General features: G+C 40.5%; 1 protein-coding gene across 1 annotated transcript in view; it reads left to right on the top strand.

The window, feature by feature from the left end:
• Positions 1-6,028: 6,028 nt before the first annotated feature.
• The window catches only part of nedd9 (neural precursor cell expressed, developmentally down-regulated 9), an 89,474-nt gene continuing 78,727 nt past the window's right edge, over positions 6,029-16,775 (top strand). Inside the window, exon 1 of the mRNA XM_079570918.1 lies at positions 6,029-6,243. Within this exon, the coding sequence (XP_079427044.1) occupies positions 6,232-6,243 (12 nt within the window). The 5' untranslated portion in view covers positions 6,029-6,231. The remainder of the gene's footprint in view (positions 6,244-16,775) is intronic.

Here is a 16,775-nt window from a genome sequence, read left to right as displayed (position 1 = left end):
GGGCCGGGACAAGGGGCCATTGAGACCGGCTGAAATACGGCTGTCCCAGTGCGGCCCACGGCAGCCAACGCGGAGCCAGGGGGGGGAGTGTGTGTGGGGGGGGGACGAGGGGGACGAGGGGGGCGAGGGGGCGAGGAGACGGTCATGGTTAGGTGGACCACACGGCACCTACAACACACACACTTAACATGTGTTTCTGTCAGGGCTGCACTGATGATGGAGACTCGACATTAACTCCCACCTGAACATGTTTTCTCCAAATCTAAAAGCTTCTTCAAAACAGCGATAAAAAAGAAAAAAAGAAAATGAGGATGTAAGCACAACAAAAGAGCGCTAAAAAGTGAGCAAAAACAGTGACAAAAATGACAAAAACTCAACAAAAAGGTGACAAAAATCCAGCAAAAAGGTGACAAAAATCCAGCAAAAAACTGACAAAAATCCAGAAAAAAAATGTCCAAAATCCGCAAAAAAAATGACAAAAATCCAGCAAAAAAATGATAAAAATCCAGCAAAAAAATGATAAAAATCCAGCGAAAAAGTGACAAAAATCCAGAAAAAAATGTCAATAATCCAGAAAAAAAATGTCAAAAATCCAGCAAAAAAATGTCAAAAATCCAGCGAAAAAGTGACAAAAATCCAGAAAAAAAATGTCAATAATCCAGCAAAAAAATGTCAAAAATCCAGCAAAAAAATGTCAAAAATCCAGAAAAAAAATGTCCAAAATCCAGAAAAAAAATGTCCAAAATCCAGAAAAAAAATGTCAAAAATCCAGCAAAAAAATGTCAAAAATCCAGAAAAAAAAAGTCAAAAATCCAGAAAAAAAAAGTCAAAAATCCAGAAAAAATAAGTCAAAAATCCAGCAAAAAAATGATAAAAATCCAACGAAAAAGTGACAAAAATCCAGAAAAAAAATGTCAATAATCCAGAAAAAAAATGTCAAAAATCCAGCAAAAAAATGTCAAAAATCCAGAAAAAAAATGTCAAAAATCCAGAAAAAAAAATGTCAAAAATCCAGCAAAAAAATGATAAAAATCCAGCAAAAAAATGACAAAAATCCAGAAAAAAAAATGTAAAAAAATCCAGCAAAATAATGTCAAAAATCCAGCAAAAAAATGACAAAAATCCAGCAAAAAAATTATAAAAATCCAGCAAAAAAGTGACAAAAATCCAGCAGAAAAGTATTTAAAAAATGGCAAAAACACATAAGGGAAATAAAAAGTGACGATATTGGCAAAGAGGAGAGAATGCACTTGGTTTTGGCGGGTGGTAAGAGGTTAAGATCTGGATTTATATTTTTCCCAGTGGGACAAACATACTGTAAATCACACACTTAGAGGTGAGAGAAGAAAAGAATCATTTTTCGGGGCGGACACACGTTTCGGTTCAGCAGGTTCAGTTCGGTCACTTGTGAATCCTTTTGGTACAATTTTGGTCCATTTATTTTGTTAATGTTGAAGTGCAGCAGAAACCTTTTTTCTTGGACATATTTTATTGTGTTATTTATCCGCACTGCCTTTTAAGTGATGGCAGTGATTAAACCAATCGATCTTTGAACAATCCAAAGCATTTAAAATCTTCAAAATGTAGTGTGAAGATGGAGGTTTGGGCAGGAGCTTATGGGAACAGGGCATCTTCTGATATTTACAGATGACTTGTCTTTGAACAAACTCACGGACCTGTGGTTGATTTCATTGATTGGTGTGAACAGTTTAATTTGTCCATCAATGTATTCAAGACCAAGAACATGTCGATAGATTCCGGCTGATTCCACCGGACCAGAGCTTCTTTTACTCCAGAGGCTGCAGCACCTTTGATCATGGTCTGTCAGAGCCGGACTGATATAACATTGAGCTCTGACTGTGATCCTTGTCTACATATTGTTGTTTATGTATCATGTGTGGACACCTGCTGCATTATCATTTCCTTCAGGACCATAATAAAGCTGAACCTTGTTGTTGAACCTTGTTAAGGCCATGGAGCCACCATGAGACCAGGAGTCTGATCGTGAAGAAACTCGTCTATAATCCAGCGATGCACAGACCTGTCGTCCTCTCTCCCGGAACAATGAGGAATCCTAAAGCGTTGTCATCTTGGAATCTGCTCATGCCATCAGGGGAGACAAAAAAATGTGACAAAAAAATGACAAAAAAAGACAAAAAAATGACCAAAATGTGACAAAAAATGACAAAAAAAATGACAAAAAAAGACAAAAAAATGACCAAAATGTGACAAAATGTGACAAAAAATTCATAAAAAATGGATGAAAAGTGACAAAAATTTGATAAAAAAATGACAAAAAATTTGATTAAAAAATTACAAAAATGAGATAAAAATGTGACAAAAATGACAAAAAATGGATTAAAAATGTGACAAAAAATGTGACAAAAATGACAAAAAATGGATTAAAAATGTGACAAAAAAATGACAAAAAAAATACAAAAATGTGACAAAAAAAATACAAAAAACGTGATTAAAAAATTACAAAAATGAGATAAAAATTTGACAAAAAAATGGATTAAAAAATGACAAAAATGTGACTAAAAAATTATAAAAAAATCCAAAAATGTTACAAAAATGAGCTGAATACCCAACAAAAAAATTATGGAAAAAAAATCTGTTTAACCGTCTTCCCCGACAGCCCCAGATTTCTGTGTTTTTGTGCCTCAGTCACATAAACGTGCGGACCTGCCTCCTGCCCCGTCACAGAGGGACCCTCCGTCACAGAGGGGACCCCCCGCTTGAGTCTGAATGCTGTTTCCGAGTCTCCTTGTTCCCGAGGACATTCCTGCGCTCGCTGCCGGGACACAGACAGCACAAGGTCAAACCCACAAAGACTGAGGGTCTGAGGGGGAGGGCCATAAATCCCCTGGAACCAGGACCGGGACGGGTTTAGAGACTGGGGTCCTCGTATATTCACTGCCTCACCAGGGGGAGAAAAGGTTGCCACAAAAATAATGTTTAATATTTGGTTGTTCCGCCTTTATCTGTGATTCAGCTCATTCTCTGTTTGTTTCAATAACCTCCAGCTCGTCCCAAAGACTCTCAGTGGCTCAGATCTGTTTTTCGGTCCAGTTGTTGGTGTTATTGTTCTGCAGCAGGACGAGGAGGAGGAGGAGGAGGGACGATCCCACAATCATAAATCCTACAAACCACAGTCGCACAAATGCAAGAATCTCCATTTCAACACTGTACGTTCCATTCACGATCATCGCAAATCGCGGGTAAACTGTTTTTCAGGAGATTGTGCCAAACAAGACTACCGTAAATTCTCTAATACTGGCCTGTGTTCCATTATTCCTGACAGAGGCTGGGTTCGCGGCTGGCGGAGGCAAATTAAAGCCGGTCTCTAAAACAGGCCGGGGCTTTTATTAGAAACTATAACAGTAGAAATATTCCCCATGTTAGGAATTTGTCTCATACTGGTGTAAATGAAAACTCACGTGCAGGAAGTAACAAACTGAACCCGGGCCGATGGGGACGCTGCGGAGGAGCTGATCCGAGCGTAACTTTGACACAGATTCAGCCACTTTTCAAACCTCCTGTGACGATGTTTGGAACAGGACAAACAAATGTTGTGTGACCCTCCAGGGTTTTAATAAAGTCACCATCGCGTCTTCAAAGCACGTCCAGCTGCTCCATGTGCAGGTCAGTCCCACGCCTCAAAATAACTCCTCCCATCAGCGCGAGCGTCTCGTCTTCTCTCGGGTCAGTCTCATGATCGATCACAAACACAAACGCTCCGTCTAAACTCGCCTTTTACACAAGATAACAACAAATAATCCGGTCTGTGGTAAAAACGAAACAGAAACCTGCAGTGACACTGATGTCAAAGCTCCGCTAACAGCAACGAAACACTTCCTGTTGTCCCGACAAAATAAAAGGCGTCAATGTTCCAGCCGCTGGGAGAGGGTTTGAAATGTTCATTAATAAATGAACCTAATATTTTAGGTGCAAATGGACACAAATCTCGTTTTTCTTCATTTTCCTGGTCGTCCGTTTTGCTCAAATAGAAATAAAGGCCTGTCTCTAATTGTGGCCTGGTTCCAATAAAGGCCTGGTCCTAGATGCCCTCGAGTAAATAAAGGCCCCGGCCGATATTAGAGCATTTACAGTAAATCAGAACCAAAACGAGGCTGAAACCAAACTACATGAACCAAAGCTCCGCACAGCCGAATGCTCACCACAGAAACTATGACTAAAAACACTATTTTTACGTGATATATTGGACTTTCTCTCGACTGAGCTGGATTATGACTCAGACGTTTAGTCCCAGATCTTGGAGGAAATGGTGAAGGAGGAAGCAGGTGCCACCGTGAGAAGAATGGCCCTGGTTCAGACGCTCAGGGATGGGGGGAGGGATAGAACATATTACTTACACTTGTTAGCCATTACAGTTGTAGTAAGTTACAAATGCATTTAAATGTATGGACGAAGAACTTCCAAACTCTCGCCGAGTCAAATGCAGCACCTTTGTGACCCTGGTGAATAAGATCTGCAGTTGTGTGTAGATAATATCATCCAAACAAAACAAGAGAATGGAGAAAGTGAAGGAAAAGGGAATCTTTGACGGTGGCGCCGTCATGGAAGAGCTTCATATAGAAGGTGCAGTTACACGTAAGACCTGAGGTGGCAGTAGTGAGTATAAAATAGCCAACTTGGATCTAGCCCCTTTAACCTCTTACCACCCGCCTGAACCTAATGCATTCTGTCCTCTTTGGCCATTTCAAAGGTCTGTGTAACACCTCATTTGAAAGCTAAGACCCACAAAACTGACCTTTTCCCTTGCATTGTTGCTGTGTTGTGTCACCTTTTTGATGGTTTTTTATTTTTTATTTTGGCCACATTTTTGTTGAATTTTTGTCACATTTTTGTTGAGTTTTTGTAATTTTTTCTGCTGGATTTTTGTCTTTTTTTTGCTGGATTTTTGTCTTTTTTTTTGCTGGATTTTTTGTCTTTTTTAGCTGGATTTTTGTCCTTTTTCTGCTGGATTTTTGTCATTTTTCTGCTGGATTTTTGTCCTTTTTCTGCTGGATTTTTGTCATTTTTCTGCTGGATTTTTTTTATTTTTTTGCTGGATTTTTGTCTTTTTTTGCTGGATTTTTGTCACTTTTCTGCTGGATTTTAGTCTTTTTTTTGTTTGATTTTTGACACTTTTTTGCTGGATTTTTGTCACTTTTTTTGTTGGATTTTTGTCATTTTTTTTGCTGGATTTTAGTCTTTTTTTTGTTGGATTTTTGTCTTTTTTCTGCTGGATTTTAGTCTTTTTTTTGTTTGATTTTTGACACTTTTTTGCTGGATTTTTGTCATTTTTTTTGCCATTTCAAAGGTCTGTGTAACACCTAATTTGAAGGCTAAGACCCACAAAACTGACCTTTTCCCTTGCGTTGTTGCTGTGTCGTGTCACCTTAATTTATGTTTTATTTTTTTTTATTTTGGCCACATTTTTGTTGAATTTTTGTCACATTTTTGTTGAGTTTTTGTCATTTTTTCTGCTGGATTTTTGTCATTTTTTCACTGGATTTTTGTCTTTTTTTTGCTGGATTTTTTGTCTTTTTTTGCTGGATTTTTGTCTTTTTTTGCTGGATTTTTGTCTTTTTTTCCACTGGATTTTTGTCACTTTTTTTGCTGGATTTTTGTCTTTTTTTCCACTGGATTTTTGTCAATTTTTCGCTGGATTTTTGTCACTTTTTTGTTGAGTTTTTGTCGCTTCCTTCACTTTTTAGCTTTTTTTTGTTGCGTTTTCATCCTCATTTTCTTCTCGTTTTTTGCCTCTGTTTTGAAGAAGCTTTTAGATTTGTAGAATTTGGAGAAAACATGTTCAGGTGGGGGTTAAGAGGTTCACGTTCAAACTGCGCAGAGGAGGGAGATGAAGTTTTTCTTGAGTTTTTCCCACTGACTGAACTCACTCTCCCCTTTTGTTGTCAGCCCCTGAACATGACGTCACTCCGCAGCGCGCTCGCGGGTGACGGCGGGTGCGTGGGCGTGGTTTTTGCCTCTCCCTCCAGCCAATCGGCGCAGCCCCGTGCAGCCTCCGCGTCCGTGTGCGTCGCAGCGCGCAGCTCCGTGCCACACTCCGGACTGTCTCTGCGCGGAGCGGACCGCGCGCGCCTCCTCTCCGCGTCCCTCGGGCTCCATGGCTGGATAAACACAGGGCTCCTTCTCCTCACCTCCCAAAGCGGATATTTAACTCTTTTTTTTCACCCCCCATCACGCGGAGGAGGAGCAGCAGCGATGAAGTTCAAAGTAAGTCCAATCCTCTAGTTTCTATTCCGCTTCACGCTGACTCAGAAAACCGCTCACTTTCTTCACGTTTCTGGGGCCACTTCTTGTTTTACGCGCTGGCGTTTCGCTCCCGCAAAGAGAAGCGCGACGGCACGAGCTCAGGACTTTACTGTCGGCTCGAAACTGAGAGAAACGCAGAATCTGAACCTCCTTTTTCAACTTCCCTCGCGCCGCCGCTTCTCTCACTCTCTGGCTTTGAGACTCACAAGCGCAGACGTGGCTTTTGTTTTACGCACCAAGTGTCACCGCGCAAGTTGTTTTACGCGTTTACGTGGAAACATATGACATTTGTGTTGAGACCAGGGCCGTGCGTACACAGAAGGCACAGCGGTGGTGCCCCCCCCCTTGGTCAACCCCCCCCCCCTTGTTATGAGGAAAGGTTGTAAAGTTTTAAATGTGTCGGTGAGGTTTGTTGATGGACGATGGAAGCGGCTTCAGATGATGTTTTGTTGGAGATGGAAAAGAAATGCTTTTGAAATAAACATTCATGACTAGGGCCGATTAATTGTTCGATTATTTTTACGATTAATCGATTAATCGCTTGGCTGTGAATGGTGTAGGAAAATTGTATTTTTTCAACTTTGTTTATGACATTATAGCTTAAAGGGGCGAGATCAGGGGCGGACTGGCCATATGTCCATTCTGGAAGAGCACAGAAGGGCCTCTCACTTTACCTCACCCTCACCCCCGGGCGTAACCGAGCTTTACCCAAATCTAAAAGCTTAAAAGAAAAACATCCAAAAAGAAAAATGTGCTGGAAAAGCGACAAAAACGTGACAAAAACACAACAGAATGTGGCGCAAACGTGATGACAAGGCAATGAAAAAAGCAATGAAAAAATAATAACATGGAAAAAAAAAACTGAAAAACAAGAGACGAAAACACAACGAAAAAGTGACAAAAACGTGACAAAAACACAACAAAATGTGGCGCAAACGTGACGACAAAGCAATGAAAAAAGCGATGAAAAAACAACAATAACATGAAAACCCCCCCAAAAAACAAGAGACGAAAACACAACGAAAAAGTGACAAAAAAGTGACGAAAACGTGACGACAAAGCAATGAAAAAAGCGATGAAAAAACAACATGAAAAAAACCCCGAAAAACAAGAGACGAAAACACAACGAAAAAGTGACGAAATGTGACGAAAACGTAACGATAAAGCGATGAAAAAAGCGGTGAAAAAACAACAATAACATGAAAAATACCTCCCGAAAAACAAGAGACGAAAACCCAATGAAAAAGTGACAAAAAAGCAACAAAAAAGTGACAAAAAAGTGACAAAAACACAACAGAATGTGACGAAAACGTGACGACAAGGCAATGAAAAAAAGCGATGAAAAAACAACAATAACATGAAAAAAACCTCCCGAAAAACAAGAGACGAAAACACAACGAAAAAGAGACGAAAACACAACGAAAAAGAGACGAAAACACAACGAAAAAGTGACAAAAACGTGACGACAAAGCAATGAAAAAACAACAATAACATGAAAAAAACCTCCTGAAAAACAAGAGACGAAAACACAACGAAAAAGTGACAAAAAAGTGATGAAAAAGTGACAAAAATGCAGCAAAAACGTGACAAAAAGTTCCCGTCACTTTCCCAGATTTGAGCTTTCAAATGAGGCGTTACAGTGTCGCTCTCCAGTCAAGAAGCTTTTAGATTTGGGCAAAGCCGACCTGGAGAAAACGCTCTGGGTGAAGGCGGGGGGTCAGAGGTTCACATGTGTATTTGTGGAAGTGTCGCATTGACGCTGATTTGGGCCGGGCTGAACCAGAGTCCAGGGCTGGTTTTCAGTCCCAGTCCAGCCCTGGGCGAGATGCACATATATCACATTGTTGAAACATGTAGGGGAGGAAAATACTTCATTTTAACATTTTAAACTCCGTATAGTCCCTTTAAGTGGCGCTGTTTGAGGATGTGTTGAAACTAAAGGGAAATGTTGATGAGGCTCTATTCATCAAATGTACAAAACACTACAGACCCTTAATATAAAATCAAAGTAGGATTTAATCAAAATTACTACATTTTTCATGTCATGTTTGCTCCATTTGAGTCTGTGTGAACCAGAAAACGATTAATCGATCACTAATATATTGAGTTTATCTCCAATGTCATGTGGAAAAAATGAGGGGAAATAGGGGAAAACGTAGGGAGAAAATGGGAGAAAAATTGTTTTACAAAAATGGCGGAAAAAAAAGAAAAAATTGCAAAAGGTTTTGAGGAAAAAATAGTGGGAACATTTTGGAAAACTTGACAAAAAATAGGGAAAAAATTAAGTAAAAATATGGAGAAAAGTGGAGACAAATGTGGGGAATATGAGGGGATCATTGGAAGAAATGGGGAGAAAATAAGGGAAAAATTGGGTTTGAAAATGTTGATAAAATAAGGAAAAATTAGAGGAAAATCTGCAAAAATAGGGAAATAAATCAGAAAAAAATGTAGAAAAAAAATGAAAAAATAGGAAAACAATTGTGACAAAAATAGGGAAAAAATTAAGTAAAAAGATGGAGAAAAGTGGAGACAAATGTGGGAAATATGAGGGGGATCATTGGGAAAACAAATGGAAGAAATGGGGAGAAAATAAGGGAAAAATTGGGGAAAAATCTGCAAAAATAGGGAAATAAATAAGAAAAAAATTGTAGAAAAATTGTAGAAAAAAATGCACAAATAGGAAAAAAAATGAGACAAAAATATGGAGAAAAGTGGAGACAAATGTGGGAAATATGAGGGGGATCATTGGAAGAAATGGGGAGAAAATAAGGGAAAAATTGGTTTTGAAAATGTTGATAAAATAAGGGAAAATGGTGGAAAACCTGCAAAAAATAGGGAAATAAATAAGAAAAAAAAATGAAAAATTGTAGCAATGCAAAAATAGGAAAAATAAATTGTGACAAATATGGGTAAATGGTGTGTTGGCTTTGATCCGTGGTTTGTTGATGGACGATGGAAGTGGCTTTAAATCATCTTTTGTTGGAGATTGAGAAGAAATGCTTTTGAAATGAACATTCATGACAGTTCGGTCTGACAATGTATAAACACATGAGCACTAAGGGGGCAATGCATCGTCTACAACAGGGGTAGGCGACATCAGGCCCGGGGGCCAAATCCGGCCCTCCAGCACAGAACCTCTGGCCCCCAAGATGATTTTGAGAAACATTATTGTGCAAAAAAGAGAAAAAATGCCTGTAAAAGTTGCTAGAAATAGTGTCAGTATTTTAAAAATGAGTCAGAACATCCTGCTTGGTCATCTATAATGATAAACAGTGATTCTCTACTGGGGGGTCGGGGCCCAAAAGTGGGTCACAGAACCATTTTCAGTGGGTCGTGTGTCTAAAGGGAACTTTTATTCAATACTTTCCATCTGAAACTGCACAGAAACACTAACTGTGTCTGTTAAAGTCAATGTTATTGGGTTGTTTTGATCATAATTTCAGTCTTAAAGGGAAATCTACGGCTTGTTCAACAAAAAGTTGTGTTGAAAATACGATATTTTATACGATGTATGAGAAATGACAGTTTTATTTGGGTCCTCGGCTCGTCGTCCGAGGGAAATGGTGGAACTCAAAGACACTTGGGAACCCCTGATGTAAAACATTGGCATTTGCAGAAAACAGTTCTTTACTTTAGGCGATGATGTTGAGGTTCGGCCCTTGGATGTTTTGGCAGCGATGCAAATGGCCCCCCATGATGGAAACTGGCCCTGGTCTATGAGGTCATGTCAACAATACTGCAAATGTACAATGTTGAGTTCATCTCCAATGTCATGTGGAAAAAATGGGGGGAAATCGGGGAAAACGTGGGGAGAAAATGGGATAAAAATGACAAAAATGGCGAAAAAATAAGAAAAAGGTTTTGAGGAAACAAAGGCGGAGAAAATAGTGGGAACATTTTGGAAAACTTGATAAAAAATAGGGAAAAAATGAAGTAAAAATATGGAGAAAAGTGGAGACAAATGTGAGGGGGATCATTGGAAGAAATGGGGAGAAAATAAGGGAAAAATTGGTTTTGAAAATGTTGATAAAAATCGGCAAAAATCTGGAAATAAATAAGAAAAAAAAATGAGAAAAATTGTAGAAAAAAAAATGCAAAAAAATTTGTGACAAATATGGGGAAATAATGCATTTAGAAAAACACATTATAAAGCGTAATGTGGGGAAATGAAAAGATAAGGAACATAATTTGAGAGAATAGGGGAAAAAATGAGCTAAAACATTGCTTCATCATTGTTATCGAGTGAGTTTACAATATTGAGAATGATTTGTTTCTATATCGCCCAGTCCTAGATCACACACTGCACATTACAAACTTCAGATCGTGAACTCTTCAGACGTGTCAGAGCTTCAGTTCTGCTGCGTAAGTTTGTCGTAACTGTTTCTGCAACACGTTTCCTGTTTCAGATTTCCTTCTTGCTGAGTAACTGCTGCTTCATCACTGACATGTCATAATGATATAATGATATGTTTCCTTCTAAAACTCTTCTGTCTTCAAGCTGGTTATTCTTCCTCTTTCTGAGCTCTGAATATTCAGCTTTATAGATTTAGATTTAGAGTTTCTCGGACACACTCCCTCTCACTTCTGCAAACCACCCGTTGACTTGTTTTTATGGCTCTGCTGCACAAACATGTGGCGTTTGCTGTAACTTCCTGAGAAGCTGCTAAATACCAGAGACCGGTAACGCTGACCGGGAGGCGGAGCTTCTGTTGTTTTGTCCTTGGGCAAGGCACTTGTCCGCCCGCGCTGGTGCATCAGTGGCACTCGCTGTGGTCAGAGCAAAACCCCCGTCAACGTCTGAAGTTTGCATCGAGTTTGGTTTGTTTTTATTCTGGGAAACGTCAGAACTCTGAGGAAGAAGACTGAGGCGGAGTCAGGCTCCCCCTGGTGGTTTTAAAAACATTTCATCTGGACTAGGGCTGGTACCGACCGAAAAGCTCCGGTAGGGGGCGGTATTGAAAAACCCCTCTTTTTTCCGGTGCTAATTTTCGGTACTTTTTCTCTCCAAACGTCAATAAATGATCCACAGTGAGTCTAAAAAAGCCTGAACTCATGAACAGCTTCAGCAAAAATGTAGAAGCAAAGCTGTAACTTACTCACACTTCAGTCGGTCTGAGCCAGGACTAAACCAGGACTAAACCAGGACTAAACCAGGACTAAACCAGGACTAAACCAGGACTAAACCAGGACTAAACCAGGACTTAACCAGGACTAAACCAGGACTAAACCAGGACTTACAGTAAACTGGTTAAAAACCTGGACTGAATAAGAAACTAGACTCTTAGACAAAGAGAAAAGCAGTGACAACACGGTAGTGACAACAGAAACACATGGGCTTTAGCTTTACCTTTAGCTTTACCGTTACCTTTAGCTTTACCTTTAGCTTTACCTTTACCTTTAGCTTTACCTTTAGCTTTAGCTTTAGCTTTACCTTTACCTTTACCATTACCTTTAGCTTTACCTTTAGCTTTACCTTTAGCTTTAGCTTTACCTTTAGCTTTAGCTTTACCTTTACCTTTACCTTTACCGTTACCTTTAGCTTTACCTTTAGCTTTAGCTTTACCTTTACCTTTACCTTTACCGTTACCTTTAGCTTTAGCTTTAGCTTTAGCTTTACCTTTACCTTTACCTTTACCTTTAGCTTTAGCTTTAGCTTTACCTTTAGCTTTACCTTTAGCTTTACCTTTAGCTTTACCTTTAGCTTTACCTTTACCTTTAGCTTTAGCTTTAGCTTTACCTTTACCGTTACCTTTAGCTTTACCTTTAGCTTTACCTTTAGCTTTAGCTTTAGCTTTAGCTTTACCTTTAGCTTTAGCTTTACCTTTACCTTTACCGTTACCTTTAGCTTTAGCTTTAGCTTTACCTTTACCTTTACCTTTACCTTTACCTTTAGCTTTACCTTTACCTTTACCTTTACCTTTACCTTTACCTTTAGCTTTACCTTTACCTTTACCTTTAGCTTTACCTTTACCTTTACCGTTACCTTTAGCTTTAGCTTTAGCTTTACCTTTACCTTTACCTTTACCTTTACCTTTAGCTTTACCTTTACCTTTACCTTTACCTTTACCTTTACCTTTAGCTTTACCTTTACCTTTACCTTTACCTTTACCTTTAGCTTTACCTTTACCTTTACCTTTACCGTTACCTTTAGCTTTAGCTTTAGCTTTACCTTTACCTTTACCTTTACCTTTAGCTTTACCTTTACCTTTACCTTTACCTTTACCTTTAGCTTTACCTTTACCTTTACCGTTACCTTTAGCTTTAGCTTTAGCTTTACCTTTACCTTTACCTTTACCTTTAGCTTTACCTTTACCTTTACCGTTACCTTTAGCTTTAGCTTTAGCTTTACCTTTACCGTTACCTTTAGCTTTACCTTTAGCTTTACCTTTAGCTTTAGCTTTAGCTTTAGCTTTACCTTTAGCTTTAGCTTTACCTTTACCTTTACCGTTACCTTTAGCTTTACCTTTACCTTTACCTTTAGCTTTACCTTTACCTTTACCTTTACCTTTACCTTTACCTTTAGCTTTACCTTTACCTTTACCTTTACCTTTACCTTTAGCTTTACCTTTACCTTTACCTTTACCGTTACCTTTAGCTTTAGCTTTAGCTTTACCTTTACCTTTACCTTTACCTTTAGCTTTACCTTTACCTTTACCTTTACCTTTACCTTTAGCTTTACCTTTACCTTTACCTTTACCGTTACCTTTAGCTTTAGCTTTAGCTTTACCTTTACCTTTACCTTTACCTTTAGCTTTACCTTTACCTTTACCGTTACCTTTAGCTTTAGCTTTAGCTTTACCTTTACCTTTACCTTTACCTTTAGCTTTACCTTTACCTTTACCTTTACCTTTACCTTTAGCTTTACCTTTAGCTTTACCTTTAGCTTTAGCCGCAGAGCCTGAAGTTACTGCTGTTGTTTAAACTCCAGCTGCACCGGAGCGTTTGGATCAAAGATTGTTTCTGGAAAAGGTGAGGCTCACTCTGCATCAGCCATGTTTGGAACAGTTATGGTGCTTTGTCAGTGACAGAGTGAGCGCTCTCACTATGTAACAGATCTGTGACGTGTGAGGAGCTTTCACTGTCCAACAGCTCAGTGAGTTTAGAAAAGTTTATCTTCAGTAAACGGTCCTGATGTGGATCTGGTCTGTTCCTGCAGCTCAGGAGGGAATAATGTCCGAACTCTCTTTTTATCACGGCTTTAGTGGGAATTCTGCTCAAAACATGAAGTTCCAGTGGACTTTTCATTCTCCAAAGACTGGAAAACGGCCTCTATCACCACCACACGTTCACAAACAGACTCTGACTCTCCTACAGTATTTATTACTACGCTTGAATAAATCCCTACAATGCACAATAGTCTATTTCTGCTGCGCCCTTTCCCTGTAAAAGCTTATCAGCCCAGCCCCGTCCCCGGGCTCAGGGCGGGGGCCGAGGTGTTCCTTCCTCTGTGCGGACCCCGGGCCTCTCACACCGGCGTTCAGAAGTTCAGTCATGCAGGTACTGACCTCCCACTAAGCCCCGCCCCCTCCCCGGGAACAGCACAACACGAGATACGGGGAGGCGTTTCTACAGTTTCTACAGCTTCACGCCCGGCGGATCCGCTTCTGCTCAAAGTGCGTCTGACTCTGCGCTTCACGCTCGGTGAGACTTTGTCCTCGCGAAAAACCGCCGCGCCCAGAACGGAAACGCAACGCCGAGAAACTCCCGCCGTTTAAAGTAGATTAGATATTACGGTCAGGGTCACAAGTTCACACTCTGAGCGAGGAGCTTCCACTTCTCTGACGTTTCTCATTAGATCTGCAGAAAAACAGGAGCTCTGACAAATCTGAAGCAATGACCGCATCTAATCAGGGATAATCATTTATGTGTCAATGATGCTCAGGAGTTTGGGGTTTTACATCAGGTTCAGACACGATTGGGTCACTGTGGTCGTCCAGATGTCCAGATCCAGGTGTCCTGAAGCCCAAGATCTGATCAGACTTTTAGAAAATCATAAGGATTAATCGCAGACCTATTGCATTGAGTTCAACCTTTTCTTTAAACATATTATTCTGCTCATCCTGGGGTTGTTTTGAAGCATTTGGGGAAAAAAAAAACTACTGTAGGTTTTTCATAATAGTTTTGCAGGAGCGTTTCCATCTTACCATCGATACTGCGATCATGAAATAACAGCAGATATTTTACTAAACATCACAGTTCCTTTCAGTTCATCTGAGACAAAATATCGCTTTGCAAATATGCTGTATCGTGATACGTTCTGCCCTGATACCAACAAACTGGATTTCCTCGCACTTCCAGTTCCTTTGTGCAGAATCTTGTATGAGTATTTTTCACAGTGAGATGCTGAGTTTTAGCTTTTGGTGGAAATGAGAGCCTGTGTTTGGAGACGTCCTTTATTCTTCCGGGAACATTTACACAGCGCTTTGTTACTTTGTGTTTTGTGTTAATGCACTTTTCAATCTTAAAGTGACCCTAAATATCACGACACATATCGGATCGGACCCTAAATATCGGATCGTGATAAATTGAAGTCCATTGCATATGTAACACAATAAGGAGCAGGGCCCGACTGAAATATCGGCCTGCTGATAAATCGGGCCGATATTTGGGTATTTTCAATATCAGCTGCTGGCTGATATCTCCGGAACTGAAAGTGATAGAAATTTGTCCTGGACAGAGTTCAGTCAGAGCTTTAAAGTGAGCCTCACAACTTCCTCGTCTTCAGGGACAGAGAAACATCGCGGTGAATATCGGTCACAAGTTTGTTCCTATTTTAGATATTGTATGTTGTAGACTTTGCGGATCGTAAGACACACAGGGCCAGATGTTGTGGTTCATGGCTCAGGCTGTAGAGCAGACGGGTGGGGCTCCTTGCAATCTTCAGTGTCATACCTGGCCCAAAAAGTGGGCAGGACAGGAGGGGGGACGGACTCACCCCCTCCCCATGCTTTCCCCAGACCTGCTCAAGGCGGTGGGTTGCGAGGGGGGGGGTTCTCCTGTAAACGCGTAACATGCCTGATGCAGCGCAATGTTTAGTAAAGATTTAAGAAATAAAAGTGTCCCTCCGCTGCTGCAGATCCAGGATGAGCGGGCGGGACAGAGAGGCCTCGCGCTGGACACCGTTCGAATGCACAAAGTTACGAAATGTACAGGATTTAACTGATCAGAAACTGTCACATCATCTGTGGAGGAGTTACAGAGTTATGAAGAAGCTACAAGAAAACTGTAGCGTGTTGGAACATTTGCGAGAAAAAGAAAAAAAAGTTGCTCTGCACCCTGTGAAATGTGCTTCTTTCTTTTGGACTGAGCTGTGGCTCCACAAGGAGCATCATCAGGAGGTAAAGACTGACACACGATGGAAACGTCTCCTTAAAACTCAGATCAGACCTGGTGTTGTGGCGCTTGAGGCACGTGTGGTTTATTTATGGAAAACTGTTGTTGTTTTGGTGTGAGGGGTGTGTTTTGGTGTTAGGGGTGTGAGTGTTGATCTACTGTATCAAAGTAAACCCATGCATAACCGACGCTCAAACAGACTTTTCAAGGCAATTTTGCTTCTGTTTTCAATTGTGCTGCTTGTAATGAACCAGCCTCAGTCGCCTCTTTTTCTTAAATAACGCCCTCTCCCGAGCGGCGCCGCCTTTAGCGCAAAACCTGCGCCACATGCAAGATCGCCCGTGCACCACGTTGCGTTTAGAGCTACACACGGACTGAGCCGGTCACAAGATCTGGCCCAGAGACTTTTTTTTTTTGGAACGAGCACCCTCTGAAGAACTGAATGAGTCTTCAGAGATCTAAACGCCCACTTTTTCCTCATATTTACGAATAAATATCTCTACATTCTCGTTTCTGTCTCACCTTAAAACAGTAAATATAATCCCAGATCCTCCCCTGCTAATCCTGGTTACTGAAGCTCCTCCGCGGTTCCTCCTCACCTGCAGGACACCAGAGATCAGCCTCTCCAAACGCTCCTCAGGGTCTGATTACAGCTCCAGAGTGAAATGTGAGACGTAAACACGGGGACGAAAGGGCAGCGCCGGCCTCTCCCTCTGCGTCTGTGACTCTGCTGCTGCGTAATGTGGTTATCAGAGGAATTATGGGTAAGTTAACGGCGCGAGAGACGGAGAGAATCCATTTCGGCCGGAAACATCACACGCAGATCCGGGATTATTCAGCCGAGGGAAATGACATTTAGGATCCACAAATCACATGTTAAACGCTGCTCCTCGTCGCTACGTTGGATTTATTTATTTTTAACTAACGTCGACAACAAAGAGGTCGACGACAAAGATCCACAACTGGAGAATTCAGATTTTTTTAACCTCTTCACTCCCGCCTGAACCGAGAGGATCTTTTTCCTCACGTCATCAGATTTGTTTTTTTCCATCATTTTTTTGTTGGGTATTCAACTCATTTTTGTAACTTTTTGTCATTTTTGGGATATTTTTTTCATTTTTTCATTAATTTTTTAAATAATTTTTTTGTCCATTTTTGTA

Source organism: Gobius niger, assembly GCF_951799975.1.
Source record: "Gobius niger genome assembly, chromosome: 14".
Classification (NCBI taxonomy): domain Eukaryota; kingdom Metazoa; phylum Chordata; class Actinopteri; order Gobiiformes; family Gobiidae; genus Gobius; species Gobius niger.
Note: the sequence above shows the minus strand (reverse complement) of the source record. Positions and strands in the feature narration are given on the sequence as shown.